We start from the raw sequence: 21,662 nt of genomic DNA on the forward strand, positions 1-21,662 counted from the left end.
TTCGTGTATACTTATGTGGATGCATTGCTTGCCATGTACACTATTGTTTCTGATATTGGCCAAAATATGTTCTCATCTGTGGCTTTGTAGTCCTCTGTGTATACCTTATGAGGTGTCATTTCCTATAATATTCCTATAATATTCCTATAATAGAGAGGGTTATATACGGGGACCAGTCTTATTTCTCTAATGGCATAATCAGCACGCCACAGGTAATTATGAGATCAAAGGGGAGGAATAGGCTAAGTTTCCTTATTAAAAAAAAGCATTCTTAATGTTTCCAGTATTGATAACAAGGAAATCATTTTCAAGTAAATTCACCAGTTATTACTTCACCTCTGCTGGATTTAATTTCATTCATATTGTGCACATTTCTAATTGAATTAATTGCTGAGCAAAATCAGCAGCTGGATACTGCATCAAATTGCAGTTTATATACTTTTAAAAAGTACTGTATTATCAGAGAGAGGCTCTTTCATGTTGATAATTGTAGGCCTGTTTAAAAATGTGAATCATATTTTTGGGTTTGTATATTACGCTTAGTTGATTTGATTCACTTTTGATGAATCCCACACTAGTAAGCACTTAACAGGGTGATTTAATAAGATGGTTTCTAGAATATCACACCCAACGTGGTGACCCTGAAGAAAGCCAAGCCCTTTGTTTATTTTATAAACAGCTCTGTGCCAGGCTTCAGACTGAGGACATGCAGACTGTTCTGTAGCAAAAATGGCTTCCTATCTACTAGGTTGGTGCACAAGTAATTGTGGCTTAAAAGGTTAAAAATAACTGCAAAAACCGCAAGTGCTTGTACACCAATCTAATCATTGTAAACAAAAAGGGAATACTGTATAAAGGTTAAAATTATTTGATCATCTTTAAATTTTTGACTTTTAAAAATGTCTGGGGACCTGAGAATTTGTTTTCTCACTTTCCATTTGCCTGGTGAGTGATCCCATCTACTCTCATGTCTTCAGTTGGCACCTACATATTCCTCATTCCGGAGACTTCATCTCCAGCCTCCTCCTTCCTGAGCACCAGACTCATATCTTACAGGGCACGTCCACTTGGGTGGTGCACAGGTATCTCAAATGTCTAAACCTGCGTGCATTTTCGCCCCCCTCCGACTCCCCACCTGTTTTCCTTCATGTTTTTTCAACCTCATTGAATAATTTCACCAACCACTCAGCACTCTGAGTGGCCAGGATGTCATTATTTCTGATTTACATCCTTTTTTGGCTCCACATGCAGTTGATCACTGTGTCCTACTGATTTTACCACCTAAGGATCTGAACTGGGTCACTGCTTTCTAGCGCCCTCCATCCCTACTCTTGTGCATGTTACCGTGATTTCTTTTCTAGATTCACTGCAGTCTTTGCACCCTGGCCAGCTTCTGTTCAGTTTTCTACACAGGAGCCAGAGTGATTATTTTATTTTAGGCTGTAAGCATGATCTGTCTCTCACCAGAACATGAACATGAACACTCTGGCCCACTTTTCCGTCAGGATTCAACTCCATGGTCTTTGCCAGGATTTTACTTCTGGGCCATTGGCTGTGTAAATCCTTGGGCCTGGACCCAGACTGCTCCCCTCAATTTCTGATCTGTATCCTTCAGAACTCAGATGAAGTGTCACTCCCTTTTTTCCCAAGCCCCTGAGACTAGTTTGTGTTCCCCCTTTATCATACAGAAATTTAACTATTTTAACTCTTGGTTAATTGCCTGTTTCTGCAGTTTGATGGTTAAGCTCCTTGAGGGTGTGCATTGTTTACTGCTGCAGGCGGAGCGTAATTTGTTGTGTGAATGAATGTATTCATTAGTGATACTTGCTGGTTTGAATTAGATTGTAAAAAATTACACCGCCTCTAAGTAATCTGTCCATCGTAATAGTCATTTTTATTTTTTTAATTGAAATATAATTGACATGCAACATTGTATTAGTTTTAGGAGTACAACATAATAATTTCATCTAGGTATACTATATTACAACATCATTGCCACAATAAGTTAACATCCATCACCACAAATAATTACATTTTTTTCTTGTGATGAGAAATTATAAAAGTTACTCTTTTAGCAAATTACAAATGTAAATACAGTATTGTCAACTATAATCATTAGCCTGTACATTACATTCCCAGGACTTATTTGTCTTATAACTGGAAGTTTGTACCTTTTGACCATCACACAGTTTCCCCACCTCTTATCCCCTGCCTCTGGCAACAACCAATCTGTTCTCTGTATCTATGAGTTTGTGTTTTTTTCTCTCTCAGGTTTCACATATAAGTGAGACATAATAATATTTCATGATGCATCAGTATAGGCATTATCTACTGACGTCCTGCTCTGATAGATAAGGTATTTTAGCTCACTTACATCAGCGTCTACTACCTTTCCCTCTTCTTAGCATACTTATACCTGAATCCTCTGTTTATCCCAAGTTTATCCAACAGATATTGAGTATCTTCTAGCTAGTCACTATTCTAAGTTATTCTGTGGATTGGGATGGTGGGTAGTTAGCAGTAAACAAGGAAACAAGATCCTGACTTTCATAAAACTTATAGAGTGGGGAGACAGACAATGAGAAATGCCTATGATTATATGAATGAATGTGATTTGCGTGAGTACAAGCTCGCCTTTGAATAGGAGGCGACAGAAAGCCTTCCCATCAAGGTGACATTTGACCTGGGATCTAAGTGACAAAAGTAGACAGCCATGGAAAGATCTGAGAACACATTTTTTACATAAATGGAACAGCAAATGTAAAGGCACTGAAGTAGGAGCAAGTTTGTCATGTTAGAGGAATACAAAGGAGTTGGTGAATCGTGGACACATGTCATTCATTATACATTTGTCCAAACCCATAGACTATTCAACCCCAAGAGTGAACCCTGATGGTAACTACAGACTTTGGGCGATGGGGATGTGTCCATGGAGGTTCATCAATTGTTACAAATGTCCCACTCTGGGGGGGAATGTTGATAATCGAAGAGGCTGTGTCTTTGTGGCGGCCGGAGGTGTATTTCCCCTACATCTGTGTTTCTTCCTCTCAATTCTCTGTGAACTTAAAACTGACCTTAAAAATTAAAATCTTAAAAAAATAAATCCAAGAAATATAGGAGTTGGGTGAGGCCATTGAGTTAAGACCTGAAGGACTTGATTTCAGCTTCATCCATCCATTAATTTACTCTGCAAATATAATATTAGTTCTAATAATATAATATTAGAACTTCCCTAAGTTCTCGCACAGTATTAGTGAACAAGACATAGAAAGCCCTTGCCCTTATGGAGCTTACATTTTCCAGGTGAGGCAGATAATAGACAAAAAACAAACAAACAAGCAAAAACAATATATGATACGATCTTATTTTTATGCCTAAAATAAAGGGGGCAAGAGAAAATGGAGGGATGGAGGGCTTCACTGTAACAGAGCACAAAGGAACTTTTGGGAGGAATGACGTTCTGTATCTTAATTGTAGTGTTGGTTACAAGTGTGTATATATACACGTTTGTCAAAACTCATCAAACTATGCTCTTAAATGGGTCCATTTTATTACAGTGTAAATTATATCTCGATAAATTGTGTAAAAATCTTGCTCACTGTGGAGCCATTGAATGTGCATAGCTTGCATTTCTTTCTCCGCACTAAAGTGATCACAGTAGTTAAGCCACTGAAAGAATGAGAGAGATGATCGCGGAAACCATTATAGGAGGGTAAGAACAGGGGCAGGAAGACCAAATCGAAGGCTAAAGTAGTGGTCTAAATCGGAGCTATTCTTAGCATCAGATTAAACTAGATTGTCCATTTTAATGCTCCACTGCTTACTCCAAATTATGCCGAAGTGAGGAGGTGTTTTGAGACTCTTTGCATTACAGACTTTTGGTTAATTCTCCCTTTCAGCCATTTTTCAATCCCTTTCTCTGTCTGACATGTAGTCTTCGATTCTGGATCCTTGTTGGAGTTCTGCTCGGCAAGTTGGTTCCCTTCTCAGGAAAGACCTTGAAGGGACTGGCCTTCGAGGTGGCCACCTCTCTTCTGTGTCCGTAGTCTGTCCTCTTGCCCAAACTTCCTGACTTACAGAAATGAGGTTAAACTCCTCATCCATTGATGGCCCTTCTAGTTTACTTTAGAAGTTAAAACCTTGATAATTACTTGTGTTGGGGAGATTATGTGTCTCACCTGCCATGTGTCTCACTTGCCATGTTCAACTAGAACCTGACGTTGACACTTGGACTAATCTAGCGTGGAAATTGCTTTCAAAGAAAATCGGAAGTCTGTAGAGGTGAAGGATTTATTTTGCCCTTCCAGCTAAAATATATCAGTTACATCATTCCCTCTTGATATGATCTTTCACTGGATCGGAGAGATTGGCAAACTTTCTGTAGGGGGCTGAATAATAAATATTTTAGGCTTTGTGGACCATAGGATTCATTGTCATAACTTCTCAACTCTTGTCAGAGAATGAAATGAGTGAGTGCACACTGTGAGTGTGGCTATGTGTGGATAAAACTTGACAAAAACAAGTGGCAGAATGGGTTTGACCAGCTCCCTACACTGGGTGATGATTGACTGACTTTGGGGCACTAACGTTATTGCTTATATGGTCCTTCAATGAACAGGAGTCTCTAATTCCCATTTTCCTAAGAAGCAATCCTTTCGTCTTGTTCCTTCTGTTAACTTCATTTCTGTGACCGTCCTCCTGCTTCCCTCTGTCTTTATATTTGGCTCTATCTGTCTAATATGATTAGGCGAGTGGGAAGGCGCTCTTGTTCTCCATGTGATACAGCATTCAGGAAGCTTTTAAAGTGATACGTCTAACGTGTATCGCTAGGTCTCTAGCGTGCTCGGAGGAGAGTTTATGCAAGATTTTAATCAATACCTGCCAGTCAGCTGCAGCTTGTTAGACAACCTGCTTAGCTTTCCAGTGTTCTTTTCTCAGATTCCAACTTTTCGGATCCTCATCTGTCAATCTGTAATTCAATACTGGGTTTCAGTTGAAGCATAAAGAAGGAGATATGTATTTGCTAGTCAGTAGCCTGTAAGTAGATGGGAAACTGTGGGGTCTCTTTTCTTTCCTGCAAGTTGCATGGCAACTCAACTCTCCTAACTTTTGCCCATAGGAAACCTCTATAGATGATTGACTCTGATTAGAATGAGTCATGCATATGTGGTAAAAAAAAATCATGACAGTATTTCGCATAGATGTTCAGTTAATGGAAATTATTAATCACAAATGCAATTGTTGAATAAGTTGGCTTAACAAAATTCTTTTTTCTTTATTTTTTTTTTTAACATTTCAAGCCAATTTCTTCATCCTTAGTCACTCAAAATCTGAGGAAAATACTGTTCCAAATTTTCAGTTCTATGAAAGCCTAACGTGGGCAGGTTTCAGATATTTCAGATATTTGTTGGAAATGGATATTACAAAATCATAGATTTTGTCATTGAGAGAGGCTGCCTTAGAGATCACTGAATCTACTCTTACTGAATAAATGTCTTCTGAACCCAGGTCACGTTTGTAAAATGTCTGATTGGACATTTAAAAGTCATGATAGATTTGGGACAACCCTTCATTGTATGGAACTGTCCTACACAAGATGTTTGGTCAGAGTATACCCATAGTGTTCTCCAAATATTGTGACAAGCAAAAATGCCATCGTAAATGTAATAAAAAACACTCCAGATTGGAAACCATTGGTTCAGTTAATTAGTTTATGCTCTGAATCAATATTAATACTGTAAAACATAGGAAAACGTATAGATTCTGAAGTTGTTTTTTGAGTCATGCATATACTGAAAATGGAATTGAGTCGTAGACATCTTCATTTTATTTTTTTCCATCTAAACTCTTGTCTCCCATTGTCTTTGTTTCTTAACACAATATTTTAATCTCCTCTGTCTTTCTTGCTGATTTGTGCTTATTGTACATCATTGTTAATTTTCAACTATGAGAACAGAAAACATTACAGCCAGTATTGTGAACAAAATCTTAATTACATGCTGTATTTGCAGTAATGGAAGAAAATAGGAAGAAGTAAATCAAGAAGGTTTGTGTTTGAGAAATTGGCAGATACACAGAGGTGCCAAAAAAATGTATGCACATTTTAAGAAAGGAAAAAACTGTATTAATTGTAATACTCAATATATACCGATAACGAAAGATGAGTACAAGTCACTTTTGACTTCTGCAATGACAAGAGGTGCTCAAAGTGGTTTCCATCAGCATCCAGACACTTCTGATTACCGTGAACTACTGCTTGAGCATAGATAACATCTCTTAAAATGTGTACACATTTTTTTTGGCACCCCTGGTATAATATGCCGTTGAGGTCTAGACCAAGGTTCAAGTTTGTAGAGTGAAGATAATGCGTAATGTTTTTGTATGATTGTAGGGTTTTACTTTAAACTCAAATGCAGTTACTGATGCAGTGATCTAGGAATAGCCTTAAGAAACATGTTGTCTGCTTTCTAATTACTGTCGAGAAATGAGAGCTCATTATTATGTTCAAGTCCTAAAATCGTTTTTGGCACGAATTCTCCAAAATTCAGTTGTTTAAATAATATTATCTAACAGATCAATTGGTTCATTACCTAAGGGTACATTTGGTGGTTACTTCACCCTGGTAAGCTACCAGGAGGCTGAGCTGCTCAATATGGAGGTTTGAACAAAGGAATAATAGATGTTCTTTTGTAGTTAAGTATTAAAATCTGCTCTTAATACCTTTTGGCCCAAATGATCTCAGCCTTATTTTACTAGGTGCAACTGTTTTTCAGCTGGACACTTACTCAGGCTTTGAAAAGAGCTTCAGGAGCTTTCTCAGAGACCCACTGGCACTGGGAGTTTCATTCCTGTTCACACCACCCGTCCATTGAGGGCACCTATGGGGCTTCTCAACTTCTAATACCCAGTGAACACTCTTTTACCACAGTTAGGGTTCTCCCTTCAATCAGTAATTAAAAGGATCAACACTCTAGTTTCCTGTCAGTATAAATGACTACAGATTTGTCTGCTTAACCCATTCTCATTCAAAGACCAGAGGAAGGAAAGAGAGTGTACTGGCATATCTGAGTCAGCATATACCAATCTAACTTCCCAAAGGATGGCAGGTACCATCATGGGAAGCTCTGTGTTAAATAATCTATACTTGTTTCTTTAATGCAGAGCTTCTTAGAACTTCCAGTTAAGCTAAATATATTTCAAATTGCTAAGCAGGGTCCATATTAGGTAGTGTTTTTCAAACTTATTTGACAATGGAACAATATTTTTTTAGGAATCTTACACATGTTGCTAATTGCTAATTGCTATTCCAAGACTGGCCCCCTGAACAATAGAAACATTTTCCCCACTGTGTTATTTTTAATATTATGCCTTTTAGTGAGTACTGAAGTGGCCGTATGAAAGGCAATCGTAATTGTAAACTATTGTTGAAGACATTGTCCAACATGTTGATTAACATTCTCAGAAGAATTCCCTCCTGTGATTTAATACTTGGTAAAGCTATGTGTTTTTCTTTTCTGTCAGATGAGAATTATATAAGCCATTATGCCTTTTTTTTTCCTTGCCTGTAAGGCAACTCAAATAAATGTTGCACAGAACACAGTAATTATTTAGCTCTCATATTTAGCATACTAAATATTTTTACTCTGCCTTTTATATTTATGTAGCTTAGTAGTTAGATCTCAGCTCTTGAACCTTACTTTCTTAATCTTTAAGGACAATGTCTACTTTTTGGATTATTGTGAAAATCAAATGAAACATCCTTTTTAAATTGCTTAGTCCATTTGACACACTGTAGAATAGCATGTTAAATAAATGCTAGAGGACTTTGTTTTTCATAATTTAAGCATTTTCTCATGTTTCTAATTTTACAACCTTATTTCATGCACACTTTGACTTTGAAGCAGCTCAGGCTTGTTTAGAAGTGAGTGAACTAGAAGTACTAAAAAACAGAAACAATTGCAAACATCATATTAAGAATATTGCCATAGTGGATAGGAAGTTATAAAGTGAGGTAACCATGAGTAAAGTTGGCAAAAAAAGTGATGTTACCCCTTGTAAACAATGTCTCAGGATTTGGGTTATTAGAAATTATCAGCAAACGAACCACACCTTCTCCCAACAGATCCATATAGGCAAGTCTTTCTAAACAAAATGGTGGCTTGAACGTAAATCTTCAGTCATGGTTTCAAAAGTCGCTGTAGCTCTTTTGAAATGTTTACTTGTGCTGCATGTTTGTATTTTTCCACGACAAATGTCTTCCTATAGGCCCAGAAGGTGGGGAATAGATTTACAATTTCTGGAATAAGAAGTGGTGGAACTTCCACCTCTCAGTTGCACTAGAACATATTAGACGTTTGCTCTAGTGGTCTCCCACTTACCAGGGCTAAATATTAGATACTCTGGGTTTTATCTTTATATAGAAGTAATCCCATAGAAGGGAGCCATAGTGTTTCTGACCCAAGACTCAGGGAGAAGAATGTCTTTCCCTTCAGTCCTCTTATCCCTCGTGTTGCAAAATTGGTGACTGGCTCACTGGTCTCTTCAGCCACACCAGCACATGGCTGGGATCGTGGGTTAAATGACCATATATTTTATCATCCAAACTACATTTTCTGAATGGAAAGGAGCACTATTGGTAATTAGGCCAGGACAATATAAATAATAAGACAGTCCTGGGCAAACTGGACATTTGGTCCTTTTAGCTCATTAACCCTTTCTGTGTTATCTTAAAAAAGAAAACAATTTATGTTTTTTGTTATGTTAGCTCTTCTGATATTTCTGTGTTCACTACAGCAGCAGAGACGTTCAGGAGTCTACCTGCCTTGTTTTGATTTTCCTGAACCATGTGTTTTTTTCTAATTTGGAGCATATTTTCTTTTTGATATTCAAAATCATTGCCTATTATTGAATCCTATTTAATCAGCTAAAAGACTATCTTACAAGATATTACATAAGCATCATGATTCTTTCTGTGGACTCCACCCACCGGCTAATAACTAGGGGGCAAATTAAAGGACAGAGGTGAAGCGAAGCTCTTAATGTCCACACCTGGAAATTCCATCCTTGGCAAAGCCTGAATCCTGGATCTTTAATGGTATTAGAGTATTGCTTTCATTTTCTGTTTTTCAGTTATATTTGAGCTGTTGAATTAAGTTAGTGTTGATAGCTTTTAACATTCACAGCCAGTGTAAATGAAAGTTAAAGTTTTTTTTGTCTTGCATGCCCTCCCCACTCTTGTCTTCACAGAAAAAAGGTTGGCCGGACCACAAGAGGGAATGCAAATGCCTGAAAAGCTGCAAACCCAGATATCCTCCAGATTCTGTCCGACTTCTTGGCAGAGTTGTTGTCAAACTTGTGAGTATAAAACTCGTGACATATGCTTGGGTTTTAATTTAACAAAAGCACTTGTAGTTGCATGTAGTATTCTTCTTTAAGGTTGAAATTAAACTCGCGTTAAGGCAGAAGGTGGAATATTCCAGGGAGTATCTTAAGATGAAAACATGCCGTTTTCCTGCTAATCACGGCCTCAGAGGCAGCCATGAAGCACATGGCCCCTTTTTGAAGGCCATGTATGTGACTTCCTGGGAATAGAGACATAAGGTCCTATATTTGGGGCATGAGATGTTAGTGATGTTCATACCTTACCTTTATAACTTTTCTACTGTGAACTAATGCACAGGGCAAGTATATCCTTTTTTTGGTTGCTTCTCCAAGTGAGATTTTAATTAGATGATTATTAATCTTATATTGAAGAGTGCTTATCTTTTTTTAAAATTTATTTACAGCCACGATTCTGTGAAATTATTTCTCCAGTTTTTTTTCTTACCCTGCCAAAACAGCTAGTAGATTCTGTGAAACTCCCCTCTGGTGACACCTTCCAGAGTCTTTTGTGTCAGGCTTTATTTAGCCTGCATATCTCTCAAATTATTGCAGGGTCCAGCTGTGTTCTGTCTCGTCATTTATTGACTTTTTTGGCTATAAAATTTTATCCATACTTTTACATTTAAGAATGTAAAACATCTAAAAATTATACATTGTTATATTTTAACGCCATCTAAATTTTTAACAATGGATTTGGAATACCAAATGGGTATTGTCTTTGGACTGAATATACAAGAAGGTACACTATTTTCAAATGTGCGCGTTGTGTTGAACTAAAAAGTACACATTCATTATAAAGCATTAATAAATTCAGAGCAACTTTGTCATTATGCATTTCTGTAATCAGTGGATATTCAAAGTATAACCACTATTATATGTGAGTCTGAACTTCCTTTGTACTTTCTTATTATTGAAAAGATAGAGAACCACGGTGAGAGCAGAATCACTCACGGCACCAGGTCTCAATCTCCATCCGTGATCTACGGAATCGAAGTCTAATAGAAAGCAATTCTAGCAGTAGTTACCTTATATTGAACACTTACTATTTCCAGGCCCAGTGGTAATTGCTTTACATGATACACCTAATTTCGTCCCCACAACAACCCAGTGAATCAGATGCTAATATTACTCCTATTTCAAATAAGGAAATTGATTCCTCTTAGCTCAGTGTCAAGTAACTTACCTAAGGTTGTACAGTTTGTAATAAACTATTATTTTTATTCATCCATCTTTGCTTTTTCAATAATAATTAGTACTAAAATCCTTACAATATTACAAGTATGTGGTTAGAGCTGGGGGAAAAATAAATGCATAAAAACTTGTAAAAGAGATTTGCATTTGGATATTAAATGGGTGGTTAAGTCACAACTTTTATTTTAACATTGTTATTGATTGCACAATACATCTCTAAGAAAGTGATGAAGAGAAGGCATATACTGTATAGAAAATTGCCTTTGTAATGAAGACTTTCATTTAAATATCTAAAGATACTCAACCATATTCATTTATATATTGGAGCACTTGAACTTGTTTTTGGTGTTTTTCCCCCTTTCTTTCATAGATGGAAGAAACCCCCTCTGAATCGGAGAAACTTTACTCATTTTATGATCTGGAGTCAAGTAAGTGATTGTCTATCAGCATCTAAAAAAATAAATTCCTGTTATTTACATGCTGAGCTGGTGAATGGCTTCATTTTTTAACTTTGTTGTTGTTGTTGTTTTTGTTTTTGGTCTCTCTGTTATGTGAGGAAATCTAACATTACTTATTTAATTTATTCTAGGATAGCTGTGGCCATACAGGAATTTGTGAAGTGCCAGGATAGGCAGCCAGGGGAGTGTAACCCTTAGTCCAGTTGACAAAATAATTTTTCTTTTGTTTCTCCTTCCCTCATTCTCTTCTTCCCACTCTTGGTTTCTTTTTGATGTCAGGAAACACTGATATGAGTAGTAGTGGGGGAGGGGTGTGGGGAGTGTGTTCCAGGGAACATTTGGGTTCATGGGTCCTTAGGATGGTCAGGAAAGTAAAAGGTACCGATGACTTAGGCTCTCGAGAGGACAGCAGAGAGCATTGTTCTTCTCCTGAGCCACCATGGCAGTGGCCAAACTACTTGGGAATAATGAAGGGCTTTCCAATATGAGTGTTAAGTCAATGAAGGGTTTATTTTCCTTGCATTTGGCTCTGATCCTCTTCACTGAGGTGTGAATGACTTCTGCCCCAAAGTAGCCAGAGCTCAGAGTAAATTTGTTACACAGTTTAATATTTCTGGATGGAGACAAAGTAGAAGCTCTCCTGCAGGGTTTCTGGTTGTGGAATCCTGAGTGCCACTGGTAAGTTATTATTTGAGAGGCACCAGTCATTAGAGAAATGCAAATCACAACTACAGTGAGATACCACCTCACACCCATTAGGAGAGCAACCATCAAAAAAAACCCACCAGGTGTTGGTGGGATGTGGAGAAATTGGAACCCTTGTGCACTGTTGGTAGGAATGTAAAATGGTGTGGCTGCTATGGAAAATAGTATGGGGGTGCCTCAAAATATTAAAAATAGATTTACGATGTGACCCTGGATTCTGGTTACATACTCAAAAGAATTGAAAGCAGGATCTTAAAGAGATATTTATTCATCCATATTCATAGCAGTATTACTCTCAATAGCTAAAACATGGAAGGAACCCAAGTGTTCATCCATGGATGAATGGATTAGTAAAATGTGGTGTGTATATATGTACATATATATATATATATATATATATATGTACACACATACATATATACGTGTATATATACACACACTGGAATATTATTCAGCTTTAAAATGAAAGGAAATTCTGACATATGCTACAACATGGATGAACCTAGAGGCCATTATGCCAAGGGAAATAAGCCAGTCACAAAGACAAATACCGTATAATTCCATTTATATGAGATACCTAGAGTGGTGAAAATCATAGAGACAGAAAGTAAAATGGTGGTTGGGTGAGGGAATGGGAAGTTATTGTTTAATGGGTATACAGTTTCAGTTCTACAAGATGAAAAGAGCTGTGGAGATGGATGATGGTGATGGTTGCACAACAGTGTGAGTGTATTTAATACCACTGAACTGTACAATTAAAAATGGTTAAGACGGTAAATTTTGTGTTATGTGTATTGTACTACGATTTAAAAAACAAACAGACAAGAAAGAAATCATTGGGTTAATTGTTCTGTTGAACAAGTAATTTAAAGAGAGAGTGTAGACGTGACCTGAGCAACAGAGTTATGCTGTAGTTCAACTTGAGGTATTATTTCAAGTTTTAATAGAGAATTAATTATGTTTTCTTGTTCTATTCCTGCTCAGTAATTAGCATCTCTTGCAGTGAGAGTCACTATTAATGTTAGCCCTGCTCAGCAGTGGTGTCTGTCATACACTCTGCCTTAAGTGCTCGCAAACGTTATTAATTGAATTGTGTACTCTTAGCTTTAACGCCCCTTTATGGTGAACATTTTAAACTGAGTTTTTCAAAAGGTGATACTGTCTTTGGAACTTTTCTCCTTCTGTTTGGGTTGAAGCAGCACCATAGCTTGTTTATTCAACCAGGAAACAAGTTGAAGTTGAGATTTCTTTGGTTGATCCATGTTTTATCCCTGATGTACTTTCTAAATGACAAATTTCACCCATTTGAATGTTAGCAAAGTTTTTTAGTTATCACTTTTTTTTTTTGCTTTTGAGATGATTCTGTTTATCAGTTAATCACGACCTGATTGTAAATTGTTTCATGAAAAAGCTGCTTAAATTCGTTGATTTAATAATAATAAGCATTTGTTATGGTTTGAACATGTGTACAGGATGATGTAGAATGTGTGGTAACACACGTCTTCACTGATTTTATTTTTAATGTTATTTCATCTGTATGTGTATTTTGTTGGCAGGTGTTTGATCTTACATTGTAGATAAACTTTTGCAGAATTTAATTGATAATGTATGTATGCTTTGTAGCTGTCAAAAATGAAAAGATATGCGTTTACTCTCTGTCAGAGTGAATGAAATTCACATTCATTTCTGTCAGAATGAAATCTAGGGCAGGAAATATCTAGTTTAACAGCTATCATTGAACACCTGAAAATTACCCATTAAAAATTCACTGTGTGATTGTGCTATTTATTTTCTCTTTAAAAAAGATACTAACAAGCTGACTGAAGATAAGAAAGAGGGCCTCAGGCAACTGGCAATGACATTTCAACATTTCATGAGAGAAGAAATACGGGATGCGTCTCAGCTGCCACCTTCCTTTGACATTTTTGAAGCCTTTGCAAAAGTAAGTGTTAAGTTTGGTATCTTTACTAATGCCGTAAATCAGTCCTTTACTTTTATTTTGTTGTCAATCCATGAAAATCCAGGACGCTTCATGTCTTCTGTCATTCCTCTGCCTTAATGAGAATGAGAGAAGATATTGCTCAGATTGGAAAAGGTATTACTTTTTCTGTTTTATCAGTATTCATGGGGGTGACTTTGGTTAATACGATTATATAGTTTTCAAGTGTACAATTCTATAATATATCTCCTGTATATTGCATTACGTGTTCACTACCCAGAGTCAAATCTCCTTCCATCTCCATATATTTGACCCCCTTTACCCTTTTCCATCCCCATCTCCCACCCTTTCCCTCTGGTAACTGTTGTCTGTCTATGAGTATTTGTTTGTTTGTCCTGTTCATTTGTTACTTTCAATTTTATATCCCATATATGAGAGAAATCATATGGTTCCCGACGTTTTCTGTCTGAGTTATTTCACTTAGCACGATATTCTCAAGATCCATCCATATTGTCCCAAGTGGCAGTCTTAATCAGCCATAAGAAAAGGTGAAATACTACCATTTGCAATAGCAGTGTTCTTATTAATGGACCAAGTATATTCATTGTCAGTTCTTAAAGCATACTCAGAAAGAGTGTGTTTTATTTTCTGAAAAGAAAAAAAAGCACATTCCATTATTTCTTACTAATGGAGTTAAAATTGCCTTTGATTCATTTAGTTTTGTGGTGGTGTTTCCACCATAGAGCGTGTCTTTTTGAAGTGAAAAATTTACTGGAATGCATTTCTTGATAAAGTGAATTCTAAATAATATGAAAATTTAACCATTTCTGATATAAAAATAACTACCTAAAAATCTGTGTAAATATGCCAGGTCACTGAAATCCTAGATTAGGGGTGGAACATAGGTTTACTTTAATATTTGATTTGTGGTCTCTTGATAGTGATTACTGGAAGTGCTCATTTTGGAAATGATTCTGAGGGTTTTTTGGAGATCTGGGAGAAAGAATGCACTAATTGATTGATGTCCCTGGGAGAGGGACAAAGTATCTGATATGCCCACATGACTACTGTTCGCTGTCCTTGCTTTCTTACGTATTGTGTGTTTGGATTTAAGTATCGATCACATTGTAATAAGAAGGAAAATTATATATTTGAGGTTGATTTTGCCCCTTATGTTAGAATTTGTAAGTGTACATTTAATGACGTATCTATCCCAGGAATATTTTTAAGGTATGTTTCGTAATCTACCTATTTTCTTAGAATTACAATGTGATTTGCATGGTTGCTGGAAATTTAGTTTTCTTTTTTTCCAAATGTGTTTTTATTCTGTAGGGTATATTTTTATGAATTTCTGATAATATCATTTTAGCATTAAATTCTGATTTGACTATAATTTAAAACTGACTTTAAAATATAATCGTTACTTATAACGCATCTGAGAAATTTCTCATGTTTATTTCATATTCTTCTGGAAATTATAGCCTGTAACGGTACCATGTGTACAGTGCACACAAGCTCTTTTGATGTTAAATACTATACAAAGTAACACCTACGGAAAGTTAAAAATATACTTTATGATAACTATAATTTCATTTGTAGTGTTAAGTCTGTGGCTCTTCTGTGATAGCTGTTTCTATTGTTGGAAAATTTTCAAGTGCTAATTACTGCTATTATTAGTATTCATGAAAACTATTTAAAAATGCTTTCTATTGCTCAGTGTTAAATGTGAATTACTCTTTTATTTCTCGTTTCTTTTTAATAATTTGACTTTCATGTATCTTACCCTGAAATTCTCTCCATGTTGTGTAGGGGGAACATTCCTCAGTATGATTAAGTAGACACATTTCTAGTAATGTGCTATCCTTCTCCCCACATACTTGTATTTGTTATTGCTACAAAAGGAGAACATATACATCTTTGGGATGTTTGGGAGTATTAGACTCATGTTTGTGATTTCTGCCTTAAAGTATAGGTTAATCATCAGAGGAAAGCAACATTAACCTATGGCTCCTGTACTTCCTTGTAAACGTTTCCTTAAGCTCTTATGTAAATTGTAGTTACTTTTCTGCTTATAAATTTGTCTTTAAAAGAGATCACTCACTTCCTTCTCCTCCTTCTTGCCTCCACCCCCTCCTCTTCCTCCTTCTCCTCCTTCTCTTTCTTTTCTTTTTTGTCTTTTTTCCTCCCTCCTTCCCTCCTCTTTTTCTTTCTTTTGGAATAGAATAGTCTTAAATTAAGCTAATTGGTGTCCCGCAAACCTCGGGGAAGAGCCACTGAACTCATAACATCGCAAGAGTGTGATGATGCAGATCATGACAAATGCATTGGAATTGGGTGGAGGACACTGGGCAGAAAATGGTACCCTTATCTCTCCCCGTCTTCCTGGCATAGGATTGATTAATCAGAGAGGAGAAGTGGGCATCGAAGAGTGTATGGCCTTTAAGTACAAATTGTCAGGAGAAGTTCCATGCTGACCTGCCTTTCTCAACCTAATGAATTAACTTTTGAATTTATGGTTTGAGGAAGGTTGGCTTTATGTGGTCTCGATAAAGAAAATCCCGTTTTATGTTTTGATTGTGGTCCTACTCAGTTATATTCATTTAGGTTCTATGCAAGTATTCGACACGCTAAGCTTGTGTTTTAGCTTATCTCATTGTCATTTAAGGCAGAAGGAATTCTAAGAGCTTCAGTAAATTTATTTATATCTTAATTTTTTTTTGATTATTTGATTATAGACTTTTCAAACATACACAGAAATAGAGAGACTCGTATAATGAACCATCATGTCACCATCACCTGGTTTCAGTGATTTTCAAACTTGTTTTATGTCTGCTATTTTTAATACTTAGATTTCACACAGATATTCTTGTCTTTATTTGGATTTCAAAATCTTTCTTACAATTAGTCTTTTACTATCAAGTGTCTCTTATGGCCATCTGAGAGCTGTTTGTTACTGAATTCCCTTTTTGAATTAAGCAGACCTATTTTTTTTTTTTCAGGCTTACTGTGTGCAAAGCCCTCATGATAAGGTTATAGAAATATGTGGCTTATTCTAAATCTGAAAATTATCTGCCAAGGGAGAAAACCTCAGTGAGTCAAAAGTTCTTAACTTGAAGATATTCGTATATTTATCAAACTTGGACCTGCCTGGAAAGGAAAGGGGTCATTGGAAGATGAGAAGGTTCTTAATCCTGAGAGCATATTTCATTCCCTGCTGGGCCGATGGCTTCTTTTTTTTTCAATAGAAGGCGATGGTTAATTCCTCAAAAATGGCAGTTTATATTTTGAACACTCTGGGATTTTCTATTGAAAAATAGTGTGTATCTCCTGTTGAACTAGGTCTTCAGCACCAACCATGCTTCTGAGGCTTAAGACTTGGTTTTACTTGGAAAACTTTTCTCCCATTCCTCTAAAGACATTAGTGTGTAGTCATGTTTTGGGGTCATATTTCCAAGTGTTCCTCTTTACCCCCCACTTCCTTATCATCGGTATAAATCTCCCACTCTCCCCACTCCCACACGAATAGCTATTGGCAATTGGGGATTAGATTGTAGGACTTTGCTGTATAAATATATCCTATGCACTTATGAATTTGTTGCCTGGCTGTAAAAATTAAGTTGCATGAGATATGAGAAGGAGACATTTTTTTCTAGAGGAAGATATCGAAGGAGACTTCACATAGGAAGTAGACATGAATGTTGTGCTTTTAGGAAGAGAGAACGGCGCTGAGGTACAGTTATAGACAGCGGTCTAGACATGTGGCTGGGGAATCAGGGGCGCTGACACCTCTAACCCCCTGAGCTGAGGAAAATGTATTGACCTCCTCTGAAGATGTGAAAAGGTAGTTTTTACCTGTGGACTACATATCTTAGTTACATTTAGTGATTACAATACGAGTTTGAATAAAAGCTTGATGTTTAAAATGTTTGTTGTGCATTTGGGTCATAGAAAATTTGTGAGGGTAATAGCACTTCCAGGTTTTCTATAGAGGAGGGCTGCAGAGTCATGATGTGGTTGGGCAGAGAGGTTGGAGGGATTTGCTTGAAGGTTTATTTGCATAGCAGTTTATTTGGTGTTGTAACACTTAGATTGTAGTGTGTTACTTGGGAGTATGTGACTATATGGAAATAAAAGTATGAGGTATGAGGAAAATGATGGCTGCCATTGACAGCAGTGAAGGTGGCCAAAGGGTGGGCGATGCATTGAGTGTATTAATGAGAACACAGGAGACGTGCAATTATTTATGTATTCATGAAATACAGAGGCCAAATTCATCTCTGCTGGCTCTTTGTCAGATTGTTTAGAGATGTGTCTCCGTCTCCTACAATCCCCTCCTCCTTCCCATCCCCCATTTTTTTCCTTCTACTTCTATCTTCAAACAAAATTTCCAGATAGGTTTTGAAATGGATTTATCTTATCATGTCAAGTACAATAGTTAGATTGGTTTCTAAACACTTACTACACATATAGAAGGTGTATATATGAAAAATCATAAGCTTTAAAAGCTGAGACAATTACAATTAGGAAAAATTTAAATGGGCACTATATTTAAATACGCTGTTTCCCTGAAAATAAGACCTAGCCAGACAATCAGCTCTAATGAGTCTTTTGTATCAAAATTTAATATAAGACCCGGTATTATATTTATTTTATATTATATTATATTATAATATTATAATTATATTATATTAATTATATTGTTATAAAGACCCGGTCTTATAGTAAAATAAGATCGGGTCTTATATTAATTTTTGCTCCAAAAGGCGCATTAGGGCTGATTGTCTGGCTAGGTCTTATTTTCGGGGAAAAACGGTAGTATGATGGTTAAATGACTTTCTCAGACAAATCAATGAAGTTCTCTGAACCTCAATTTTCTCATCTGGAGGAATAGGAAGAATAATAATAATATTAACTTCACAGATAAACGTGAGGATTACCTCTAAAGTACTTAGAGTGTCTCACACATATTGTTTCTACCACTGCTGGCCTCATCTCCCAACTTTATTCCTATCCGAATATAAGGCTTCAGTGTTTGCTGTCTCCTTGTGCTGTCATGTAGCCAAAAGTGCAGTCGACCACTGATTGTAAACCAGAGTTTCCCATGCTTGCTCTTGGTTGTGCCCTGTGCTGGTGTCTTTTGAGATGCTGAGAACTATCTGTCATGCTGAGAAGAAATTTTTCAAATAGGAAATAGTACCTTTCCTCTAGTAACTGATTTGGTTTCAACTCATAACTTAAGTGACTTGATTTCAGACAATAATGATTGTGGACAGAAATAAGATACTATTTCCTGTATACATAAGAATTGCATGATTTGAGTACTTCCTTGGGATATCACGTAGGAAATGTAAAAGTAAGTTTCCTGTGATGACTGAAATGCATCTTGAAAGGATGAAATTATAAGAGTTCTTCAATTGTTATAATTCACTGAAATGGGATGGAATACATAGTATTTCTCTAATCCATCCCTCCAAACATACACTGATAATTATTCGTAGTGGTTATTAATACTCTAAACTTAATGTCCATAGACATGGTTTTGAGCTTATTTTCTTTGCACACAATAAATTTTGGAGAGATTATTGTAGAAGGTTCTAGAAAAAATATGGTTTTTTTTCTTGAATTTATATCTTCCGTTTATGCATTTGGTAGACTGGACTGATTAGAACAATGAAGTAAAAAATGGAATAGTTGCATAAAATGTTTCAAAAAACAGACAGTAAATAGGAAGCAGCAAGAAAAAGTGACCTTGCTGACCACAAAACATATGTTACTGTTCGAGTTTCCAGAGCTCTGCAAAGTATTTTTTAACTTCATAAAATTGTACAGCTGCTACAGAATTTTTTGATTAGAAATTCCACATCTGTTTGAGATGTTCCCTCCCTTTTCCTTTCAAACAAAATAATAACTCTTCTGGTAGCATGTCATTTTTATTCTTTAGGGCACATGTGTGACCTCCAGAACTTGCCTTTCCAAACTCTAATTTTTAATGCTATTAGTGGCAGCTGGTTTTGCAGTATACACTATGATTCTATAGATTTGAAAGTGAGGATTTTAGAAGGCATTTTTTTTGAACTATGATCAATTTTACATTTAGTTTCCATTCTTGGTAAATTCTTTTTTATTGGAGAATTCATTTTTATTAGAAAAACAACAGAGAATGTGATAAAATAAGACTGTTCCTAATTCATAATATGAAAAGAAATAGTCATTTAATAGTTTTGATTGAGATATGTTAGAAATAAGACAAATAAAAACAATAATGATAGTATATTCAAGATTACATACTTGCATTTGGCTGGTATATGCCATTAAACTTAGAGTGTTAAATAATCTGTTTGATATTCGGCCATAACCTCATAATTTTAGTTGAGTGTATAAATCAGCATGGAGAAAAAAATTACGAAATAACTGATTTTTGTTCTTTTTATTTGCTAAAGAATGGCATACCTCAGTAAAAAGCAAGAACTAAGTTGTTCATGCTATATTCAGTTTTTAATTGTAATTTTCCGTTCTGTTGGCCCTCTCTTTCTGCATATGCTGGTGCTTTATAACTTCAGTGTTACTGGTCGGCTAATTTGCAGGAAGGATATTACCTCCATTGTTTTGAAAGGTCAGTGGTGTATGTGTCTTTGCCACTTGGGGGTTTGAAGTTCATTTAGGACCGAATTTTAGAGCTCTTTTTGTTGATCAGCTCAGTTGGGTTTCAGTACCATAGCATGCTATAAAGTAGTAAAGGAAGCAATCTTTTGAATTAATAAAATGATGAATTATCTAATTACAAATTTGATGTGAAATGGCAGTATGATGACTTTCACTGCATTACTAAATGATCCCAGTGACTGATCAGATGTGCCTGGGTTCCATTAAGGAAAAATATGCCATTAAATATTTAGAGCTAAAAGCAAGCGGACACACCAGGATTGCTAACCTCCAATCACCGGGGTGCATATAGCTATATATTTTGAGGTCATTGCTAGATGAGCATTTCTCTTGTCTGCTTGGAGTAGCTGCTGGAAGACTTAGTTATTGGGATGTGGTGTTAGTAAAAGAGGCAAATAGCAAACATGCTTAACTAACTGCACGCAGACCCTGGCATTCTAATTATGAAATGCTGATGCGTTTATGATTTATATGTTTTTTCTTTATTACAATAGATTGAATCTCCGCGTAGATTCAAGAGACAATTATTCTCACAGATACTCTTCTAAGTAAAGTGACATTTGTAGGGCACTTGGGCTTTCTAAACAAAACAAGTCATGTGTTTTTAATGATGGTATTTATTTATCATGTTCTTCATTTTTAGCCATTCAGCTAGTATTTCTCTTCATTGTGTGTAAATAACCTATATTGGGGTGTAGTATATGTTTATCGTAGTTAAAGACCAGATGCCAGCTAACTTCTGAAGTGGAGAAGGATAATTAGTAAATTCTTCATTAGCATTTTTGTTTATACCTGTGTTGGTCAAGGTTAATCACTTACATAAGGCTAATGCTTTGATTAAAACTATTCATGGATAAACATCATAGTTTGGCCAAACCTTGTTGCCTTATCTATTTGAGTATATAACTTGTCTTTAATTTAGATAGAGGTGATAGTTTTAAAATGACAGTATGTCATTGTGAAATGGTAGAGATTCCTTTCATTGTTTTGGCCTCCCTTTTAGTGACAAAAACCCCTACTAGAGTATTGGTTCTCCCTACTAGACTGTGACTTTCTTAGAGTCAGGAATTACATTTTATTTATTTTGAATCCTGAGCGATCTTCACTGTATGCAGTAGGTGTTTAATTGTTACCTGCATGAAAGAATGAATGAAAACTCTCTCTTTTCAGTTTTATGGAGTACGCTTTGTTAAATACATTTAAAAATCAATACATCACTGTAACTATACATTTCTGTAAATAAAAAGAAATCTTTATCATGGTAAAATTCAAGAACTTCAATAAGTTGGTTGATAGACTCACAGAAGCTGCCATTATCCTAAATT

The 21,662-nt window shown here is 36.1% G+C and overlaps 1 protein-coding gene across 1 annotated transcript in view; it reads left to right on the forward strand.

Moving 5' to 3' along the window:
* SMYD3 (SET and MYND domain containing 3) overlaps positions 1-21,662 on the forward strand; it is a 556,176-nt gene that overhangs the window by 111,368 nt on the left and 423,146 nt on the right. Inside the window, exons 3-5 of the mRNA XM_081039479.1 lie at positions 9,247-9,354; positions 10,943-11,000; positions 13,541-13,677. Of these exons, the coding sequence (XP_080895605.1) occupies positions 9,247-9,354; positions 10,943-11,000; positions 13,541-13,677 (303 nt within the window). The remainder of the gene's footprint in view (positions 1-9,246; positions 9,355-10,942; positions 11,001-13,540; positions 13,678-21,662) is intronic.

The sequence above is a fragment of the Rhinolophus hipposideros genome, assembly GCF_964194185.1.
Source record: "Rhinolophus hipposideros genome assembly, chromosome: 26".
Taxonomy (NCBI): Eukaryota; Metazoa; Chordata; class Mammalia; order Chiroptera; family Rhinolophidae; genus Rhinolophus; species Rhinolophus hipposideros.